Genomic DNA, 23,984 nt, shown 5'->3' on the forward strand with positions numbered 1-23,984 from the left:
AAGGTAAGAGTCATCGGGATTACTTGTTTCAACACACACACGCACACACTCACACAAACGCACACACTCACTCATGGATTCCTGGTTGTAATTCAGACCTGCTGAATCATAATTTCTAGAGCCTGGTAATCGTTAACAAAAACTGCAAGATGGGTTCTTGTCAGCTCAATTTGGGAAATACAGAAAATGCTGGCTTTTGACCACTTGTAATCCTCATGCACCCCCAGACGCATATTAGGAGGTTGTTGTCTGTTTTGAATCTAGTCAAGTAGCTGAGGGTGCTTCTTTTCACATTTTAGACTCATTGGTAGCAGTATTCAGTCCTGCTACTAAGGTAAAGACAAATCAGAAAGACTCTAGGCTATGATATTTTAGCCTCTTTGATACTCCCAGAGAATCTGGGTGCTCGTTTATTTGAGGGGCTGGAGTAGGGTTTGTAGATAAAATACAGGATACCCCGTTAAATTTGAATTTAAGATAAATGATGAATAATTTGTTCAGTGTACGTATTCCTCGATATTATATGAGATACACTGATGCTAAAAAATTGATATTTGTGTGAAATTCACATTTAACTGGGTGTCCCGTGTTTGTAGTTGCTAAATCTGGCAAACCCTAGGCTAGAGGGGTCCTTTCAAATAATCTCCACGGGGCCAACCTGCATGCCGGCGGCTGAGCAGAGCTGCAGGGTTCCTATTTACAGGACAGTCTTTAGCCTCCACAGAGGGAGTCAAGAGAACCTTTGAGGCTAATAGGTTTTTGGACAAGAAAAGTAAGACCTCATTCAAAGAGGAGAAATTTGAAGAGGCCTCAGCCCCTGGGAAGGATGCCCAGGAACTCAGAGTGGACCTTTTCTGAAATGGGGGGAAATAAAGGGCATGCATCTCACACTGGGACACCGGGTCAGTGTTACAGCCAGAAGTGAGGAGTTCTGCACAGGACTGTATTTTCATAGCAGCACCTGGTCCATCCTGAGGATAACCTCTGCATCTGAGGCGGCTCTAAAGCAAAAGGCCCAGAAGACTCTACATTTATGTGCACTGGCCCTGCCGCTGCTCTCCAGGGGCCAGGTCTTTGCACTCCTGGTAGAAAAAAACCTGTCTTTCCGTTGCACTGGGGTGGGGGGCAGTTGGGAGTGGTAGACAGTTTGGTGCAGCCACAGAGATGGGAGCCAGGAAAGGAGGTCCCCGGAGCATCTTCCCAGTGGAGAGCAACTGCCTGCTTCCAAGGTTGTATATTGGGGTGAACTTCCCAGTAACCACACCACACAGACATAGGAGCCAAACTCCTCCTTAATTTTGACCTTCGTCGTTGATTTGAGGATGTATGCTTAGATACTTAGAAAAGAGGTTTTTTGGTTTTTTTTTTTCCTACTGGCACTTTAATTTGCTTTTAATTTTAATTTGCTAAGTTCTGTGAATGTCATTCCGACCCATGTATTTTATGTCAACATATTAACAGGTAAACATGTAGTCGTGTCTGATTCTGATTATTCAGTGATTTGTTTTATATCAGTTGATGTCCCTTGCCCCGAATTAACTCAGTGAGTGTTTTTTCCAGTATTAGCACTGTATTTGGTGTTTTATGACAAAAGGCTTTATTTGAAAACATCTTGCTGAACTGTTGTTTTTTTTTTTTTTTACTATTTCCTGAACACACCTTACGGGACAGAATGTAGTTTATAATAAAATTCAGGCTCCCTTTTGCTCATTATTATAACCCTGTATTTTACATGTAAATTATATTAGGAAGCCAGCATCTTTCTTTTAGTGATTTAGACTTCAGGGGGAAAAAAGAGAATGAAAGGAAAGAAAAGAGAAAAGAAAAGACAGTTATATTTGTTTTTAGTAAGTTCGCCCCCTCTGGGAAAGATGAACATTCTGATTCTGGACGTAATTTAGTTATCCGGAATAAATTGTTGCATTCTCTATATAGGCCTCCTTTCACTTACAGGAATGTTCTGTGCATCATCTCTTACTGTAGCTTTGCTTTTGCTTTTGCAAAACGTTTTAACAACAGTATACACTGTGTTCATACCTCGAAGGGCTTGGTCCGAATGCGTCCTCTGGTGCTGTGGAGAAATTGGCGGGCTTTTGGTAGAACCTCAGGGGGACCAAGCCATGGGCTCTCGCTGCAGGCAAGCAGCTCGCTCTTCAAACACCACCAGGGGAGACTGCCACTGCTGGCTTGGGTGTAGAGAAGAGGAACAAAAACTTGGCATGTCTGTTCGTGTAATGGTCCACGGGTGGGAATTAGCCCTGTGGTGGGCCTCTAAGTTGGCGGGACCTGTGTTAAATTTGTGAACTCTTTTGCTCCCCACGCTTTCTGAAGGATGTGGGAAAACCGAAAGGAAGTTAAAGAAAGGCAACGAAGGTCATTAAAATTCTGCAAACTAGTTCCTCTCCAGAAAACTTACGGGAAGTGGGGCTGGTTTCCTTTGAGGAGAAGCATCGGTTCATGGTCAGCTGTGTGAGTTGGGTGAGGGTGGAGGTCGGGGGTGGGATGCCCTGCATCCTGGGAAGTTCAAAGCCTCCCCTCCTCACAGACAGGTTGACACCCCTGATTTCGATGTTTGCTGCAGGAGGGCTGCCATGGACAGTTGTACAAGCTGTGCATGTTATGCCTGGTGCGGGGTGGGGGGGCCTCTTTCTAAGGGCTCCCAGGTTCACTATTGAGATGCTGACTGTGAGGCCCTGGAAGTGTCCTCACTGCCTCCCGAACACACACATATACACTTTGGTTCCTGTCTGCAATTTGGAACCGCCTAGAACATCTAACAGGCCATCCAGAGTGGGGAACTTCACCTGGAGCCAAAGGACAAATGACGGCGGATGTTGCTTGAGCCTAAAATGGCAGCATGTATTTCCCCCCACGGTTGAGCTTTGAAGGAGTCTTTGGTGCTCATGAGAGAACACTGCAATTTCTGCAGGTCCCAGGCCGCAGAGCAGCGGCCAGGATTCAGCAGTGTTCCAGAAACTGGGCTTAGGCCTCTGGATGGGCATTGTCACTGTGCAACGCTGCCCATCACAGCTGCTTGTCACGTGAAGTCACTCCCTTTTTCCTCTTGTTCTTGGAAAGGCTTCTAGAAAATTCTCCTTAACCTACCCTTTCATGTTGCTGGCGAGTCACATTTCAGGTGTGGACTAGAAACTGTAAAAGTTAATGTGTGGATTTTCATTGCCGCATAAATGGAGAGTTTGTCTAAGGTTTTATGACCAGTCACCTTGACTGGAGTATGGTTAATATGAGTGGAAATTTTGTATTTTGGTCACAGGAGTCCAGAAAACTGAGGCTTGGGGTTATTTGTTTAAGATCCATAAAAACAGGAATCTATTTTCATTTGTGCATTTGTATTGTGGTGTGATATCTGTTTATATGCCAAACCGTCTTAATGTCTGGTCCCAGGAATGCCTAGTGTCATGGAAAGTGTGCTAAACGTTTGTTCAGATTTGGCGTCTGTGTCCTCAGGAAAGTTACCTAAGCTTTGTGAGCCATTCATCATCTCCTCATCTGTAAAACGAGATGAGTATACTTAGCTCACAGGGCAGCTGGGAACAGCTTGCAGGATACTATAAAGAAAGATACTGAGCATGCTACCTGACACAAAAACATTCTAATCGTTCATTTTGTCAGCTGAGGACACAGCCTGTAACGGAGACGAGCAAGTCCTGTGCCCCTTCTGGGGTTTGTCTCAGAAGAAGTGTTCCGGAGTCAGGTGTAATGATGCCTTGCTTTTCTTTTTTCCAGCCACAGGACAAAGTCTTCAGGCTGGCCACCTCCCTCGGGAACCTGGGGCTTGAACCAGGTGCCGCCCTATGGATGGGAGATGACGGCAAACCGGGATGGACGAGACTGCTTCATCAAGTAGGTTGAACACACGGCATAAATAGTTTAATCTTTGGCTTTGGGGATGTCTCTGTTTGGACCCTTAGCTCAGGAGAATTAGCATACTTAAACTGAGGACTCCTAGGCACTTGGAGGCCATGACTCAAGCAGGTGATCCCCTGGGCCTTCCATATCTTGTGACATGAGGTTGCTTTGTTCTTGGACATGCGCCATTTTAGGCTCAGAATTCCCAGGGTATCAGGTACTCCTGGGCCAGAGCAAACATGTATGTTATTGAATCCTGGACCAGTTGTACTGATTGTCCGAGGCTAGTAACTAAAGTTTGACATGGAGGAGGGTCATTTGGAAAGCCTTGTAGAAATGGTTAAGACAGGAATGTTACTGGCTCATCTGCAACTAGAAGAATCAGCTGAAAGGATTATGTGCATTACAGGTTGTACTATAAATTGGTCCCACTAACATTGGTTAAGGTTTTGGATTTTTTGTGGTGCTCTTTTTTTTAAAATTGTGGTAAAATATATATTACATAACGGTTATGTTATTTATGTTATATATATAATGGTTCTATTGTATGTAACATAATGGTAAATTTTATATACCATCTTAACTGCCTTTAGGTGTACAATTCAGTGACATTAACTACGTTCACAATGTTTTGTAACTCTCACCACTTTCATCTTCCAGACCTTTTTCATCTTATGCGACAGAAACTCTGTCTCTATTAAACAAGAGTTTCCCACTCCCCCTCCCTCCAGCACCTGGTACCTCATATAAGTGAAATCATACAGTATTTGTACTTTTTTATCTGGCTTGTTTTACTTAGCATAATGTCCTCAAGGTTCATCCATGTTGTAGAACATCCATGAATTTCATTCCTTTTAAGGCTGAATAATATTTCGTTGTGTGGATAGATTACTTTTTTTTATCCATTTATCTGTCAGGGGACATTTGAGTTGTTTCCACCTTTTTGCTCTTGTGAATAATGCTGCTGTGAACGTTGGTATACAAGTATCTGTTTGCATCCCTGCTTTTAATTCTTTTGGGTATATACCTGGCAGTGGAATTGCTGGGTCATACGGTACTTTGATGTTTACTTTTTCCGAGAATGACCAAGCTGTTTGTCACAGAGGCTGCGGTGTCTGGGTTTCTGCAGTTGTATGAAAAAAGGGCTTATATTGCACCTCTCAAAGCAGCAAGAGTTCACACTGTTTGCTTCTCCAAAGTGAAATATTCTTAATTATGAGAAGTTAGTGAAACAGATTTGAAATCAGGAAGCATGGTTGGCCTACCCTGATACAAGTGAGCAGAGGTTGGAGGCCACGGGGGGAAAAATCTTTCAATACCACAGGCTTGATTCTGTATTCCAACCAGGCTGACTATGGACTGATAAGCAAATATAGGATCTATGTGATGTAGGGGATCATTTTTATAAAAATAGAAATATCTGCCAAGATTGATTTTTGAGTATTTGGTCTTTCAGACAGCCCAGCACCTCTAAATTAGGACTGTTGGAAAGTAGCTAGGGAAAAACTCACGTGAGTGTTGTCAGTGGTTTCTTTCCTAGTCTCTGCAGCCCAGATCTCTCCCCTTCCTGGATTTGCAGAGGGGAGAGGACCTCTCTTAAGAGTACAGTTGGTGGCTGAGGGGCTTGTTTCCTGGGTCCATCCTGGAAAGATTAAAGTTGACCTTGAATCTGATCCACTCCAGGGAGCCTGTGTGAAGTGACCCTCTGGCTCTTCAAGGCTTTCCTGAGGATGTGCTCATAGAGAAATTATGGTGGAAATCTTGGCAGTGGGGATAGAATCTCTCAGAAAGCTCAAAGACATGGAGAAAGGCCAACCGTTTGTTTACATCCTAGATTCTGATTCGTTAATTTTACTTTATTGTTGTTATTTTTAATTAATTAATTTATTTTTGGCTGCATTGGGTCTTCGTTGCTGTGTGCGGGCTTTCTCTAGTTGCGGTGAGCGGGGGCTACTCTTCACTGCGGTGCGTGGGCTTCTCATTGTGGTGGCTTCTCTTGTTGCAGAGTACGGGCTCTAGGCGTGCAGGCTTCAGTAGTTGTGGCACGTGGGCTCAGTAGTTGTGGCTTGCGGGCTCTAGAGAACAGGCTCAGTAGTTGTGGGGCACGGGCTTAGTTGCTCCACGGCATGTGGGATCTTCCCGGGCCAGGGCTCGAACCCGTGTCCCTTGCATTGGCAGGCAGATTCTTAACCACTGCGCCACCAAGGAAGCCCTGATTCATTCATTTTAATAGTTTGCCTAAGTCCCTCATAATGGTAGAAAGATGATATTATTTGATATTATATTGTGCCATCTATTTTGTAACATGGTTATGAATTTACGTAATTGGCACAGTTGAGGTGGCCTAGATGCTTTAACTCAAAACAATAAAAATTTCTGCCAAAGAAATGTAGTTTTAAAAGACATGGATTATGAAGTTAGGAAGGTACAGCTCAGTCTTCTCTGATTAAGATGGATTTTTCCTTGTCCCTGGTTGGATTGAGGTTCCTGTGTATTCCAAGCCATTTGATCAATAGCCAAAAACCCAAACTATGGCCCTATTGTTTAGAGATTCTGGGATCCCCAGCTAGCTCTACAGGTATGCATTTCCATCAATGTCATTGACATTTTTAGGGGCCAGCCCAAGTGTCAATTTAACATTTACACTGGCCGGATGCCAGCTGTTGCAACATGAAAGAGCAGATCAGCAACTTCATAGAGAAACCTGCACTGATTACTAAACAGCAAGTTTTAAAACCAAAGTCACTGGTGTCACTTTTTTAAATCCGTGGAGCTTTTTTACTTGAAAAGTAAATTTCCGCAGTCCTGTCAGAGACACTGTTTTAAGATGTCAAGAATGGTACTTCTGGTACAAGTGCTTGTTGTTTCTTTGTCACTAATGAGTTTTATAAATAATGAGAATCATTCTGATTTTTTCTCTTACCTATTGAGCGATGTCCGTTACAAAGAGATACTCTAATTACCAAAGTTTCCAGGGAGCCTGGTTTGCGGTATGGAGTATATCTCTACTCATTAGTTGTAGAAGTTAAAAGAACAATTTGGAAGCTAATCTGTGGTTGGTAATTAGCACCTTTGCATTTAATTTCCCACTCTTTTACATTTTCTCTTTGAAAGAGATGTCTTCTTTTTTTATCTTGTCTTAAGATCTAAATGATAACACACATCAGACAATTCTTTCTGATGGAGGTACAGCTACTTTTAAGTGATGGACAAAGCTATGGGAGGAACCAGGGTCCACCTATTCAAAGTTAGAGTGTCAGAGTTGATAATGAGATAATTCTATTGTTATGAATCTTTCAGAATATGACCCAGGGTAGTTCAAAGTGTGTTCAAATTTCATCTTTCCTCTCCTATCCTCAGTTATTTAGAGTAGGGCTGGATAATCTGTCTTCTATTGAGTTACTAATCCATAGGGTTAAAAAATTTTTAAATGCCATTATACACATGATAATGTACATTTGTATGATTTTGTATAGTCTGCAGACTAGTGATTCTCAACCTTGGCTACACATTGGAGTAGCCCAAGGAGCAGTAAAATATCGTGATGCCTGGGTGTCTCAGTCCATTTGGGCTGCTATAATAAAATACCAGAGACTGGTGGCTTAAACACAGAAATTTATTTCTCACAGATCTGGAGGATGTGAAGTCCAAGATCACGGTGCTAGCGTGCTCGGCTTCTTGGTGAGGGCCCTCTTCCTGGCTTGGAGAGAGCTGCCTTCTTGCTTTATCCTCACATAAAGAGAGGATAGGAGAAAGAGAAATCACCTCTCTATGTCTCTTCTTATAAAAATACTAATCTCGTTATGAGGGCTCCACTCTCATGACCTAATTACCTCCCAAAAGGCCCCATCTCCTAATACCATCACATTGGGGATTAGGGTTTTAACGTAAGAATTTGGGGGAACACAAACATTCAGTCCATAGCACTGGATCTGGGATAGAGCCTAGGAATAGAGTTTCAGAAACTCCTCAGCTGATTCTAATGAACAGCTACTGCGGCTGCTCTGAAGCACTTTTTTTGCATTAATGCGGAATAATTACCCCATTTTCTAGATGCTAAAACTGAATCTCAGACTAATCAGAAGGCTTTCCCAAAGTTTACACACGTGTACCAAGTCGCAAACTACTGCTCGTTCAAATACACTGGATTCTCCATTAAGAAAGGACAGGTTTTGTTGGTATTCTTAGAGAAATACAAATTACAGTTTTTTGAGGAGCAAAGAACATTGTGTAAGAAACATGACAGATACAAAATAAAAATTTCTTGGTCCTTATTATTACCAGTTAAGAGAGCAGAAGAAGGGAAGGGAGAGAAGCAGATGGGAAGAGAGAAACTACCAAGAGAAGAGTCTCGGGAAAGAGAGTGTCCTGGTGAGAAATGGCTAATAGAGGGAGCAATGGACGGCCAGAGAACTTAAGAGAAAGTGAGGTACTCTGAGATGGTTCTTATAATAATAGCATCGATAAATAATAGATGGAGGTGGATATAGATATAGTTGTAGATATGAGAAGAGATACAGATGTAGATAAAGTTATGGAGTATAATTACAGAGATATTGATACAGATATAGATGGCTATAAATATACAGAGTTGTAGATATAGATATCAATGGATATAGAATATAGATAGAGATGGATGGACAGACCAGTGACCGTACAACCAGCTTTGCCCAGGAGGGTCCTGGTTTATGGGTGTTGTTCTCACATAATTACTGATGGCACCTCCCTTTGCTCTCAGAGTGTTCTGATTTAGATAACATAAGGTAACTCTATATATCACGCTACCAACGTTTAGAAAATTCTTGCAAGACGTAAGCTTGCATTTAATCTTGACAACTGTCCTGTGAGGTAGTTAAAGCACATAGAGGAATCTCCTTCTTGAAGAAGAAGCTGAGGTTCACAGAGGCTGGTATCTCCATGTCCTTATGGGTAGTCAGACCCGTGTTTGCACCACACCGTCAGACTCAAAGGCCTCGGTTCTTTTGGCTCTGTTACGGAGCTTAATCCGTAGTAAGCTTTGATCACCACCCCTAGAATTCCCCAGCCCAATCAATGTATGCTCAGCTCTGCTCATCTCCACCTGTGTCTGCCATCCCCTCCCCTCCTCCGCATCCTTAGAAATGGCCTGGGCAGCCTGGTTGTCTGGTCATGCGCAAAAGCACTCCTTGGTTACACCTAACGTGTGTTTCCCCCAACATTTACTGAGCACTGCTAAGTGATGAAGTTACCAAAATGAGCAAGATACAGTCTTACCTTGCAGGATCTTAGAGTGTGGTGGAAGTGATATATGAAATAATACAATATGCTGTAGATACAGGGGAAGGCCCCAAGGAGGAAACAATCCTATCCTTTGGGAGTGGGTGTGAGGATGCAGGTCGTTGCCACGGGCCGCACACTACCACTACTAACCATTATTCTCAACCAAGCGATGTCTTTTTTAAGCTCTTTATAGACACATAGTATGTTTCGTAGTCAGAGAATAGGGAGCGCCGTGAGTTCCTTATTTTCCATTTTTGAGTTCAGTGGAGTAATACATGCTTACTTAACTGTGGAGGTGGGTAGAGTTAATGCAAAAATAATGTGCTTCGTAAATCTGGAAATTCGGTTTTTGTAGATTGAAGAAAAATTTAAACGTGAGCAAAATAAACATCAAAACACTAGCTGGCAAAATACATGATTAAGATGAGCCACGTTGGAGTCTGGGGAAAGGGATGGGGGTGGATAGTGGGAGCAGAGGCTGGAGGGTCATTTCCCAACCACATGTCCTCGTTTGTCAAGCTCGAAAATGAAGAGGCTTTTTTGGTTTTTGTCTTTTTTGGCCTGCTGGTTTTCTGGCTACTTTCACCCTGTAAGTCCACAAATGTAGTCCTGCGAGCGTATTGGACAAGACACACTGTTCTCTTATTCTACCATCAGTTCCCACGGGGGGTAGTTGAACCAAGTCACTATCTTCTTAATGCAGAAGAGTTCAGTTCTGAAACCTGAATATTGGGGATTAGTAATGAGGTGTGGAAACTTCCACTTTGTTTTGGGAGATGTTTAGCCATTGCTATCTGCCCATCAGTTCAGTGGCCAATGTGAAATGTGTTTTTGGCTCATCTATCTCCAGAAAAGAATAATCTGAAGAAATACAAGCACTGTATGTGCCTTTTTATTAACCAGAAGACAGTTAAGTCAACGTGATAGGATTCTGTCATCATGAAAATTACAAATGACAAAACCTTACATCATCCTAAAGTGTGAGCCTCTAAGTATTCCCTCCAGGCTTTATCTAGTCCAACTGAAATGTCCCAAAGAGGAAAGAAGTAATTGATTATTTTCAAATATTGTTTGGTAGTTCTAGGGCCTAGTCTTTGCTACTTTTTTCTTGATTTTTACCCCAAGATTTCATAAGAGAGTCTTACTGTTATTCTGTGGATGAGTCCAGTAATCAGTTATTCTGTGATGAGTGCCCTTGAGCTTTTCCTTCTGTAAAAATTAAAAAAAAAAGTCAAGAAGAGTTAAGTTATAAAGTTGGATGTGGGTATTGTGGTTGTACCACCCAACCCCTGGGTTAATTTCATATTTGAAGCAGATGTCAGTTTCCTGCTTTATCAAGCTTACATTTTTAACTCACATTCAACAAAGGACAAACGAATCTGAGAGGTTACTCAAATTGTGACCCTTTGTTTCTGGTAATAAAACGCAGAGCATCGTTGTAGAAATCAACAGTTGTGACAATAAAGGCAATAGGAGAGATCTATTTGAGGTGGGTTGCTTTGTTATTTTGTGTGGTTTTAAATATCCAAAGAGTTAAGAACTAGCCTTATATTAGAGAAGAGGCAGTCTGCCTCATTTTCTGTGTTTTTGATGAAGAATTCTTAGATAAAATGTTTCACTTCCAAGTGCACACAGTGAATTTTGCATAAAATGCAAATAATTGCCTCATTGCAAGAGCAAATGCCATTTAGGTAAATGAGCTCCTTAGGATCCCAAGCACCCAGTCAAGGGAGGGAGGTATATTATAATTTTGGAATTGGAGGAACAAAGTAAATGTGATAGTATCATTACATGAAATGAAAGGTAATTATGTCATGTCAACGCAGAAGCTTCCCAGGCTGAACATTAGGGGCTGTTTATTCCCTTCATTGAAGCAGATTTGTTTTCTTTCAAATCTGACAAAGCACCTCTCCGCTGAGTTAATAATCACTGCTCCCAGCTGGAAGGGAAGTTTGCAGAGCTGATGGAAGGGCTTTTAACAGGAAAGCTCTGAAATGACCCCTCCCTCCCAGCTCTAACTTAGCACATGGCACACCGAACTGTGCTCAGCAGACTTCTCCCTTATTGGTGGTGGTTTCATTTTCCCTGCACATTTGTTTTTGAAACTTTGCTGGTGGACTTAATCTGGCCATCATTCTAGGACAACTCCCTAATACACTTGGCATATTTGTCCAGCAGGCCAAGGTATCTGAAGGGATTGTAATTATCTGAAGTTCCTTGGGCCACTTGATTCCAGCAGATATGGGACATGCACATTCAGGCGGAGCTATAGACAGCAGGTTAGCTGCTGGACGGGGTGGGTTCTGTCTTCTCCTGAGCTTTTATGTAGCCCCTGGGGATGTACATGAGGTGGGTCACAGAGTCCATTTGGAATCACAGGAACAGCCAGCCTGTGAAAATGAGAAGCACCTGGATGACCAGGTTTCCATCACAGCCTGTAATTAAAATACTAGCTTGGGGCTGCCTACCACCCCTTGGTTCCTTTGAGTGGCCTTTGCATGTCTTCTTTCTGGATTGAGCCAGCCCTTGCAGAGAGCAATTTTGATATGATCACCTAAGGCTGGGACACAGGCAGGAAATTCTGGCCTGTCCCAAATGCCAAGTGGGGCCTGTGGGTATTACTGCCAAGTAAATGGGCTGAACTGAAGAGGAAAAGGCATCACCTTTGCGGCAGGTGTCCTTTCATTACTGTCTGCGCTGCTACCTAAGAGGAGTGGCAGAAGGCTGGTGACAGAGTGCCTTACTGTGCTCCACCAGAGGGTAGGAGACAGCAGTTCCCTCCCAAGCCCTGTCCTCTACTTCCTTGCAAAGCTTGAGTAAAACCTTGCTATCAATAGCCACTTTCTAGGGAAGAGTCTCTTCAATTGCAAGGATGAGGGATGGTGGTCCTTTTTGTGGCAGTGGACGCTCAGATGAGCACGAGTCAAGAGTAGCCGTGTCCCATAGCTGTGTCACAGGGTGCGCCACTCAGTCGTTGCCGGAACACAGGTTTGGTGATAGCAGTTCCAATGTGGAAGGCCGGGAGAGACTCTCAAATCTGTTGGATATTAAAGGATATGGCTAAATATGCAGGGCCAGCTACTGAATTTTTGGTACCCATTCCAGAATGAAAATGCAGGCCCCTTGTTCAAAAAGCAGGATAAAAAGTGCTCATAAAGGTACTAAAATGTAAAGATTTTCCCTTTCTTCTTGTCTCTCTGTCAACATGTCATAGTCTTTTATATGCTATTGAATGCCATTCTAAGTAATGAAAAACTAAATTTTTCAATTATTAACATGAATGTTACCAATCATTTATATATTGTGCAACGTGGGTTTTAGATGCAAATATAAGAGCATGTAACTCATATGAGGAATTGCCGAAATCACACAATTGTGTTTCGTAAGGTACACATGTATATGTGTTTCATTCTTAAAAGAAAAGTAGAAATGTTGCACAAAACTAACTCGGTAGTTTTTGTTTTACTTCTTTTTTTTTAAATAAATTTATTTCTTTATTTATTTTGGCTGCGTTGGGTCTTCGTTGCTGCACGCAGGCTTCATCCAGTTGCGACAAGCCGGGGGCTACTCTTCATTGTGGTGCGTGGGCTTCTCATTGCGGTGGCTTCTCTTGTTGCAGAGCACAGGCTCTGGGCGCTCAGGCTTCAGTAGTTGTGGCACACGGGCTTAGTTGCTCCGCGGCGTGTGGGATCTTCCCAGACCAGGGCTCGAACCCGTGTCCCCTGCATTGGCAGGTGGATTCTTAACCACAGCGCCAGCAGGAAAGTCCTGTTTTACTTCTTGATATGAGCACACTCTACCAAATCTCCCTACCTGTGGCTTGCTGATGGATGAGAATAACTGAAAGGAAAGGAAATTACGTGTGCCTCTATCTTTCCCTTGCCTTCTGTGTCATCACTTTGAGTGTCAGTGGATGACCAGTACAGGGCGGTAACACGACTAAGAGAGTATATGGCAGGATTTCCTTGATCATTCATGTTTCTAAGAGGGCTACATCTGTTAAAAACTAATTAGCCTTCGGCCTTCACCTCCCAACCTCACCTCTTGAGGTTTTTAAAAAACATTTCTCATGTGGCTTTCTCAGTAAAGGTCTAGCAAAGAGGAAAGTTTGCCTCTAGCTATTGGCTCCCCCGAAAGCAATCTCCATGCCCTGTCAAGGATGGCTTTTGTCACCCTAAGATATACACTTCCCCTCCTCCCCTACCCCCAGCCCTTACTTCTCTGGGCCAGGTCAGCAAACCTTTTCTATAAAAGGTCGAACAGCAAATTATTTTAGGCTTTGGAGGCCGAGTGGGTTCTCTTGCAAATCAACACAATGCAGTTCTGCCACTGTATTGAGAAAGAAGCCACAGGAAATGTGTAAACAAATGGACATGGTAGTGTTCGAATAAAGCTTTATTTACAAAAATTGCCTGAGGGCTGGATTTGGCTCGTGGGCTGTAATAGTTTGCCAAACCTTTCTCTAGAGCATCATGCGTTTGACCCCATTCTCATGTTTTTATTTCAATAATTAATAAATTTTCAAAACCCTCCCGTGGAATGGAGAGCTGCCACTTATTTCATACATGTAAGAAATTAGAAAAGAAACCTTTTCTGAGGTTGCACTCTGAGTCATGCAGGGAGTTAAAAAAGGACTCCAGAGCCCCATTTTTTCCCTAGTTGTTGCCAGAAAGCTCTATGATGTATCTATTGTCAGTAAGAGTTCTTGTACAGCTCTGACATTCATGACCTACCTCTGAAAGGCATTCTAGGAATAGCATTGTTAAAATCCATGAGAAAAGTAGAACTTTTATTATGTGAGTATCACGATTCCCTGCCCCCCACCTTCAGCCAACACCTTCGTGGGAGGAAGATGGAGGGACAGGAAATGACAGCATTATGAGGCCCAGTCACAATGGAATGCTGAATGCAAGTACAAATAATTATTAGGGAGGTGAAAATTACATAGCAACTTGCTCATACTAATGGTCTACGGAGAAAGAGCCCCATTGTACTTTCAAAACGTTAATTGTCCATAATGTTTTAAAGAAATTCTACTCGTTATCTTTTTGGAATTTTATAAAGCTCCCATATAAAGGTCCCCAGTTTATTTTTGTTCTGTTCTCGGCGGTTCTCTTGGCTTCCATGACACCATCCCCCTTCCTTTGTTCCAAACTCACTGAGGATTCCTTCTCATGTCTCCTTAGCTGGTTCTTTTTCAGCTCAACATTCAAACTTTAATTTCTCACATATTCAAGCCTATGTTTCTACGTAGAACCCACAAAAAATAAAAAGGGATTCATGAACTTAAATATGTTGATACCATTTGGTTTGAATCCAAAAATTGCTGGAGACGCATGACTGTTCCACTACAGGAGATAAAAGAGGTCAACAGGGGTTGCTTTGCACTGCCCAGAGTATTGTCTGGGCAATAGCAGGTGGTCAATAAATGTTTGTTCAATAAATATTTAGATGTGTGTATGTATGAGTAGGTGGATGGATGCATTATTGGATAGATGAATAGACCTTTTCCTAAAGCATTATATATTCAGTACATTGTTAGGAAAGATGCTGATATACAAGTCAGTGAGTGAAAATTATTTCTCTTTAACTTAATTGATATAGAAATTTCACTACCAAAATTTGGTCTTATTATAAAGTTCATCGAGGCCTTGTCAATGATCCATATCTTAGTGTGGCTGTTTATAAGAGCTCCAAAATTCAGGATATAATGAAGGTACCTTTCTGGGGTAGTTTGATTGCAGTGTTTCCCAGCAACAGGTGGCACAGAATCATAAAGCACGGAGATTAAAGAGTAAAACCACTTGGGCTAGGATTCTAGCTCTTAGTACTAGCTGTGTGATGCTGGGTAATCATTTGGACACTATGGGCCTCACTTTTCTCATTATATAAAATGATCTATACTAGAAAACTGTGTCAGCTGGGAATCTTGTGAGTTACAAGAAACAAAATTCTTAACCAATTTATCTTAAACAATAAAAAGAATATCTTTTGGGTTTATGTACCTAAAAACTAGTGGTAAAACTGTCATAGCCTAAGGAGACATGACGATATTATAATCAATGTGACAAACAGAAAGGATTATACAATCGGATAACCCAGAAGAAGTAGATTAATTCCTAAAAACATACAAACTTACCAAGACTGAATCGTGAAGAAATAGGAAAATCTAAACAGAGCAATAACTAGTAAGAAGATTGAATCAGTAATGAGAAACCTCCCCAAAGTGAAAAGCCCAGGACTAAATGGCTTTACTGGAGAGTGCTACCAAACATATAAAGAATTAATCCTCCTCAAAGCCTTCCAGAAAATTAAAGAGGAGGTGACAATTCCTAGCTCATTCTATAGAGAATTCCTGCAACTCAACAACAAAAAATCAAATAACTAAATTTTTTAAATGGGCAAAGGACTTGAGTACACATTTCTTGAAAGATGATATACAAATGGCCAACAAGCATATTAAAAGATGTTCCACATTACTAATCATCAAGGAAATGCAAATCAAAACCACTATGAGATAATTAGGATGCCTACTCGCAGAAAATGGTGGCCTCATAGACTGTGGAGAAAAGGGAATCTTTATGCATTTCTGGCAGTATTGTAAAATGATACAACCACTGTGGACAACAGCATGATGGTTCCTCCAAAAGGTAAACATAGAACTACCATATGATCCACCAATCCCATGTCTGGATATATATCCAAAAGAATTGAAAGTAGAGTCTCAGAGAGCTATTTGCCCACCCATGTTCATAGCAGCAGTATTCACAATAGGCAAGAGATGGAAACAACCCAAATGTGCATTGACAGGTAGGTGGATAGACAAAATATGATAAGTAAATACAATGGAATACTAGGCAGCCTTAAAAAGGATGGTAGTTCTCTGACATGCTACAACGTGGATGAACCTTGAGAAAATTACTCTATGTGAAGTGAGCCACTCACAGAAGGGTAGATACTGTATGATTCTATTTATATGAGGTATGCAGAGTAGTCAAATTCATAGATACAGGAAGTAGAATGGTGGGTACCAAGGTCTTGGGGGAGGGGACAAAGGAGAGTTGTTTTTTAATAAGTATTAAGTTTTAGTTTTGCAGGGTTAAAAGGTCCTAGAGACTTGTTTCACAACAATGTAAGCATACAAAACACTAGTGAAATGTAGACTTTAAAATGGTTAAGATGGTAAATTATATGTGTTTTTTACCACCATTTTATAAATACCCAGAATGCCAGGGACAGCTTCAAAAGAGGTTTAAAGAGCGTCTCCGAGTCATCAGAGCTCTGCTCCATCTCTCTGGGCTCCCTCTGTTCTGCCTTCCTCCTCAAGTTTCGTTCTTCATGGCTGCAGCCCTTCCCATCCTCACACTCACCATCCAGAAGAGAGAGAAGCTGTGTCCCAGCATTCTCAGATTCAGCCCCTGGGTTCTCACTGAACCTACTGGAGGCCACACAGCCACACCTGAACCAATCAAAATGGCCAAGGGTCATGGGAGGTGCTGATTGGCTTACACCAAACAGAGCCTACCCCCAAAGTGTGAGTTGAATCATTTTCATTCCTACCTGGACCACTTGGGAGAGAGATGGTTTCCCAACAGGAATAGGGATCAGCAAAGTTTTTTTGTAAAGGGGCCATATAGGAAATAGCTCAGGCTTGATGGGTCATATGGCTTCCACTGCAACAATTGAACTCTGGCATCATGGCATAAAAGCAGACATAGACTTTTTTTTTTTTTTTTTTTTTTTTTTGCGGTACGCGGGCCTCTCACTGCCGTGGCCTCTCCCGTTGCGGAGAACAGGCTCCGGATGCGCAGGCTCAGCGGCCATGGCTCACGGGCCCAGCCACTCCATGGCATGTGGGATCTTCCCGGACCAAGGCACGAACCCGTGTCCCCTGCATTGGCAGGCGGACTCTCAACCACTGCGCCACCAGGGAAGCCCATGACTTTATTTTTTATTTTGTGTGTGTGTGTGTGTATTTATTAGTTTATTGTCTGGGTCCCCAGTTGGGTGGCAGATTTCATGACAGTAAGGAAAGCATCTGTCTTGTTCTCTGATGTATTCCCAGCATCTAGCCCAGGACCCAAATGGAGTAGGTGCTCAGTTGACACGTGTGGAATGAGTGAATAAAGGAGGTTTATTCGTCCACTCTGTGAGGTTGATGCCATTAGCTCAGAGTGGTTTAGCGACTTACCAAGCAGCCGTAGACTTTAAATGAATGAGCATGGCTGTGTTCCAATAAAACTTTGCAGACACTGAAACTTGAATTCCATATAATTTTCATGTATCACAAAATATTATACTTATGTTGATTTTTTTTTTTTTTTTGATGTGGACCTTTTTTAAAGTCTTTATTGAATTTGTTACAATATTGCTTCTGTTTTGTGTTTTGGTTTTTTGGCCCCAAGGCATGAAATCATCTTAGCTCACAGAGGCTGGTAGGATTTGGCCCACAGGCTGTAGTTTGCAGATCTGGTTCAAAATAATCTCTCTTAGCTCAGTGATGATTTTTCTTCATAACTTTACCTGGGTCACCTTCACTCCTCTTTTCTGTAATACCTGTAATGAGATGACCCTCGGCTCAAAATCCTCAACCTGTCTTGCAAAAAGGCATTTGGAAAGCCATGCAGTCTCTTTTTCTTTTTCCGTGGGTCCTAGTAGTCATAATACCTTGCTTGCCATAGAATACTTGGGACATACAGGACAGTATACTGTTAAATATTCAAGATAATTACTCTTTCCCTCCACCATTATTAGAAATTAAAGATGCCTTCACATCTGCAGTACAATTTGTAGAGGGGTTAAAACTCCGTCATGTTGCTAAGCAATTATTTTCCTATTTTTATTCACCTTTAGCTCTGTCTCTTTTTTTCTAGGTTAAATATTTATTAGACTAGAACTGTCTCCAGGATGACATATTTCCTAAAGGCTTTATTTTCCAGTCATTGGTCAGAGTGCTATTATGTAAATGATTGAAGTAAGTATTAAAAATATGGGTTTGAAGATCTCCAGGGTCAGAGGGTGACCCTGGGGAAAGAGGGATGGGAAATAGAACTGAACCATAAAGGAGCAAAGGGAGGATAAAGTAAAGGAAGCTTTTAAATTCCTACAAGGAGAGGAGGGGTTGACTGGATCTCTGGAGGAAGATGAAAAGAAAACAGGCTTGGGAGAAAGTAAAATGCATGGGAATAGCGCGGGGCTGTAGGAAGGCAGTGATCTGTTTTATAACTAAAATGCGCAACAATGGAATGATTTGTTCAAATGTATTTTGGCAGCCTTTGAATTATAGTCCAAATACCTTTAGCGCATATGATAACTTTTAAAATATGTTCATTGTTTGCTTGTGATCTGCCTACTTCTTAAAAAACGTCTGAGCCTCATATAGCCTGTGCAGCTCTTATGTGAATTACAAATGGTACCCGCTTTGGGCTGTTGTGTCCCAGCCAGTGGCATCTTTGTGCTGGGTTTCAAGGGTCTCAGAGCTCTGTGAGGCAGCTAAGTTTCAACCCCCATTCGGCGTTTTCACCAGGTCCCACACACAGCCATTTGCACTGGCCTGGGTCTGAAGTAGTTTTTGATAAGACACCTGATGGGGTGGCAGTGCATTCGAATAATTGTTCCCCAGGTGGAACTTCCAAACATGGTCCAAGGACCATTTAGGAGAGAGGGCTATGAGGGACCAGGGGGATTCACCTGCATTGACACTAATGCATATATCAAATTCAGGGCTCATTTGTCTAATTCTTCACAAAACTAAATTATTCTAATACTGGCAGGCTAAAATTATAAACTCTAGAATTTTATTGTAGCCATTGGTTTAATGGAAAGATTTCCAAATGTACGATTCCCTCCTTTTATGCTCTTGAGCCACACTCCAGGTTCAGAAGGGAGGGTTCCCTTTGGTCCTCCTTCCGAGCGGGTCCATTTTGCCTTTGCTGTTTGTTTGTTTTCTGTCTAGGGTCTTGTTGTTGTTTTGTTTCTTTTCCTTTCTTTTGTTTTCTAAATTGGAGGACTACCACATGGCAAACTGCTCACTTCGAGCTTTAAATCTGCCTTCCAATCATAGCAGCCCCTTCCCCAAATATCTTACTTCCTCATTCCCTTTTAATTCATACTTTATAATCTGCTCATGACCAGGAAACCAGTTTACTGAGATAAAAGTTAATCAACTCTAAGCAAGGGCCTCATGTTCTCTCATGAAACATACGAACCTAAGTTTTAGCGCTCAGGTTGTGTGATACCTCCTTGAGATGCTCAAACACTCTTTTGGTTAAGATTACCCATATCCCTTCTAACACTTGATTGTTGTGTTCCATATGGGTGCATTTACAGGAAAGTGTCCTCCAAATAATGTTATGATGGAGGGGTTTTATTACCTGTAGAATAAAAACTAAGGTACAGGAAAGCCAGGTGGTTAAGAGTGTGAGCTCTGGATCTACACTGCCTAGAGTTGAATCTTCTGTGTCATTCCCCAGTCACATTATGGAGGGCAAGATGCCTAACCTTTTGTGCCTTCTTTTACTCATCTGTAAAATGAACATAAGAGTAGCACCCACTCTGTTGAATTGAAGAAGGGTTAAATGACTTATTCATGTAAAGTGCTAAGAACAGGAAGTACTTAAGTGTTAATTATTTTATTTATTATTATTATAGTTATTAGGAAGAGAAGGAGGAGGAGAACAAGTTAGGAAGCAAGCTCTCTAAACAGACTTCAAGTTGAATTTCATCAGTGGGACTGGTGCGTAGAAACAGATGTGTATTTTCCATCCCTCATACCTGTCACTTTGAAATGTACACAGTTCTAGGTGTGGCGGTGTATTAGTCGGGGTTCTACAGAGAAGCAGAACCAATAGGGTATATAGAGATATATGTAAGAAGACATTTATTACAAGGAATTGGCTCACAGAATTATGGAGGCTGTCCAAGGAAGGACAGGAGAAGAAATGGATATTCCCTGTCAAGCAGAAGGAGCAAATTCACCCCTTCTCTTCCTGTTTGTTCTATTCAGACCCTGAATGGATTGAATGTTGCCCACATTCATTGTTGAAGGTGATTGATTTTACTGGGTCTGCCAATTCAAATGCTTATATCTTCTGGAAACGCCTCCACAGACACACGCAGAAATAATGTTTTACCAACTATGTGACCATCCCTTACACTCAAGTTGACACATAAAATGAACAGAGCTGAGAGGAGAAATGGACAGCAATTCAATGATAGTAGAGAGCTACAATGCCCCACCTTCATCAGTGATCGGATCATCCAGACAGGATCACTGGGGAAAACAACAGACTCAACTAACACCGTGAGCCACGTGGACCTAGCAGACACGCGCAGAGTGTGCCATCCAGCAGCATCAGAGTGCGTGTTCTTCTCAGGCACACATGGAGCATTCTCTAGGATAGGTCATGTGGTAGCCTGTGGAACAGGTCTTGACAAATTTGGGAAGACTGAAAACATATCAGATGTCTTTTCCAACCACATTGGTATGAAATCAGTAGCAGTAGAAAAATGGGAAAATTCACAAATGTGTGGAAATTGGACATGTTCCTGGACAGCCAGTGAATCAGGGAGGAAATAAAGAAGATCAGGGAGTATAATGAGCATGGATATATGCAACTATAAAAGATGTTTTTATTCTACTTTTTTGAGGTGTAACTTACACACTATGAAAGTCACTTGTTTTGAGTGTATAATTCAGTGCCTTTTAGTAAATTCACAGTTGTGTAACTGTCACCAATATCTTTTTCTAGAACATTTTTGTCACTGCCAGCATAATTTTGTGCCCATTTGCAGTCGCTTCCTGTTCTCACCCCCCAACCCTGGGTGTCTACTAATCTGCTTTCCGTCTCTATGGATTTGCTTTCTCTGGACACATCATCTAAGTGAAATCATATAATATATGGTCTCTTGCAGCTGGATTCTTTTACTTAGCATAATGTTTTCAAGTTTCATCTATATTGTAGCATGTATCAGTAGTTCACTCCTTTTATGGTTGAATCCCATTTCATTGTATGGACACATCACATTTTATTTATCAGTTCATCAGATGGTCGACATTTGGGTTATTTCCACTGCTTGAACACTCCTGTGAAAATCTTTCTGTGTGAACATATGACTTTATTTCTCCTGGGTAGATACCCAGGGGTGGCATTACTGGATCATATGGTAACTCTGTGTTTAACTTCTAAAGAAGTTGCCAACTGTTTTCCATTCTACATTCCCACCAGCAATGTATGTGTTCCAGTTTCTCCGCACCCTCATCAATACTTGTGATTATCTGTCTTTAACTGCACTCCCCTAATGGCTAATGATATTGAGGGTCTTTCCATATGCTTATTGACCACGTATCTATCTTGTGTGGAGAAATATCTATTCAGATCTTTTGCCCATTTTTAAATGGCATCATTTATCTTCTTAATAATTTGTAAGAGTTCTTTATATATTCTGGATAAAACATCCCTTATTTATTTCCTGAAACATTTTGTAGTGCATGTTTTTCTGTCTGAGAGTGCTATAGAGGAGATGGTTTAATGTTCTGGGGCCTTTGAGGTGCCTTGTCGCAGAAGCAGCCCTGAATAACAATTCCCACAAGCATATAGCCCTCTGTAGGCTACCCTGCTGGGTCACCTCCCTCTGTGCGACCAGTTCATCAAAGTGTAGTTTGTCTGTGTCAGTCTCCCAACAGCGAGAGCTGGATCTAACATTAGCAGTCATGTGCCCTGAATTGTAATTTTGAGCACCTTCGGTCTTAATGTTTGCTCCTGAAATCTAGAGCAGCCAGAATGAGTGACAGGAGCCTATACTGAGATCCTATCCTGGTGTATGATTCTTCATACAATCCCAAGTTTGCCTCTTGGTTCACAAAGAGCCCCTTGGGGCAAGTGGCAGTGTTAGCTGTTGAGGTGAGGTGTGCAGAAACTGCTGACTCGGAGAAGTCCATTTCGAAAGGACTTGAGCGTAACCCAAATGTCACTTGCACTCCTCAGATGTCTCTCTCTGGACCCTTTTCCCTGGCCCTCCAGTGCCAACCTTCATAACACACTCTCTGTATCTTCCTCCTGCGCGAGCAGCAGCCGTATGGTGGTCAAATGAGCCTTAGAAGTGCCTCTGACAACATTGTGGAAATTGTAACCAGTGAAGCACCTTGTGTTTTCAAGAGAGATCATCTATGGGTGACAATAGAAAGGTTTTAAATTTCCAGAAGAGGTTATCATATGAGAAAGCAGTCTAATTTTCTACTGAGCCAAAAAGATTTCTTATGCTTTAAAATAATATTGTTGCCTTGTACATCAGCGTACATATTAAGAAGAATTACTCACAGGTGGCACTTCTTAAATTCTTCATCTTTCACAACACATTTGGTTGTTAGTGCAGCTCCTGAGATTCAGTCCTAGAATTAGATGTCAAAAACCATGGAAGAGGGCTTCCCTGGTGGCACAGTGGTTGGGAGTCCGCCTGCTGATGCAGGGGACGCGGGTTCGTGCCCCGGTCCGGGAAGATCCCACATGCTGCAGAGCGGCTGGGCCCGTGAGCCGTGGCCGCTGAGCCTGCGCGTCCGGAGCCTGTGCTCCGCAACGGGAGAGGCCACAGCAGTGAGAGGCCGGCATACCGCAAAAAAAAAAAAAAAGGAAGAATGGTTTTTCTGATCTACAGTCTGTCCTCATCTGCTACATACAGTCAGCTTCATGGGTTATCATATAACCAAGATCAAATTTTGGAAAGGTAGGAAGAAATAGTCAAGCAAACCCTGAAGAAAAGACTGGCCTTAGTTGATTATTTTGCCTTTTAAATTGTAAACTCATAATTGGTACATCTCTTGAGGGATTAATATCCGTTGAATAACTACAGTGGTCCCGGATACCTCATGGTGCTTTATTAAAGCTGTTCGTGATTTTTCACTTGCTGGAAAATGACATGCTAGTGGCACCTCTCTGGTTGAGTCCTCGCCTAGAGAACTCACTAGAGGTATTTCCACTTATGTCACCTTGTATTTAGCTTCATTTCTTCCTTTGTTAATGTTTATCTTAATGGTACTACTTCTGTTACTGTAAATGATCCTTGTTAATCCTTGTGCTTAGGGCTTGCAATATTAACTGGCCCTTACCCAACATCAGAGATCTGAGTTACAGTTTGTTTTTTGCCTTCCTTCTTTGTGAAGTACAAGAAAAACACCATGCCCTTGGAATCTGGGTGTTTTTTTGTTTGTAGTTAGTTGGTTGATTTTCCTTTGCATTTCTGAGAACTCTTCCACTCAAGAAAAATAGCCTTCTCCCATTTTAACTATCTCCTGTAGGACAGTCAGATGTAGATTAAAGCCTAACCTTCATTGGGTCAATACACCTGAAATACCTACGCAAAGATTAGTTCCAAACTGTCTAGAATGTATCACCACAGTGCTTTGCTATATTTATTTGTTCTACTGGTCAACTTCCTTACTGAGCTGAGATGCCATGGTTGGGATTTTTCCTAAGGTGTTAGATGAGGCTTCTCAAATTTTCATTCCAAAGAAATTTTAAAGCATCATAAATCTCTTTGTCTTAGTGGGGAAATTGAAATGTTTTCTCATGTTATAACTTGTGGCATTTAAAAACTTTTCGTTGTTACCCAGCAACCTATCAGTCAACAGGAATTTATTAGGCAATTACCATATGCCAAATGATGTGTTAGGTACCTCGAGAAGTAGGAAAAAATATGAAATGTGGCGCTGGTTTCAAGAAGCTTAAATTTGTTCATCTATTTACTTATTTATTCATTCAACTAATGTTTACTAAACATCTAGTGTGTCCCAGACACATAATCTAGTTGAGGCAAAATAATCATAGCAATTATATCTAAGAGCAGTGCAGGAGGATATC

The 23,984-nt window shown here is 41.8% G+C and overlaps 1 protein-coding gene across 1 annotated transcript in view; it reads left to right on the top strand.

Moving 5' to 3' along the window:
* The first annotated feature begins 3,811 nt into the window (after positions 1–3,811).
* The window catches only part of FRMPD4 (FERM and PDZ domain containing 4), a 182,009-nt gene continuing 161,836 nt past the window's right edge, over positions 3,812–23,984 (top strand). Inside the window, exon 1 of the mRNA XM_032619955.1 lies at positions 3,812–3,864. Within this exon, the coding sequence (XP_032475846.1) occupies positions 3,827–3,864 (38 nt within the window). The 5' untranslated portion in view covers positions 3,812–3,826. The remainder of the gene's footprint in view (positions 3,865–23,984) is intronic.

Source organism: Phocoena sinus, chromosome X (genome assembly GCF_008692025.1).
Source record: "Phocoena sinus isolate mPhoSin1 chromosome X, mPhoSin1.pri, whole genome shotgun sequence".
NCBI classification, from domain to species: Eukaryota; Metazoa; Chordata; class Mammalia; order Artiodactyla; family Phocoenidae; genus Phocoena; species Phocoena sinus.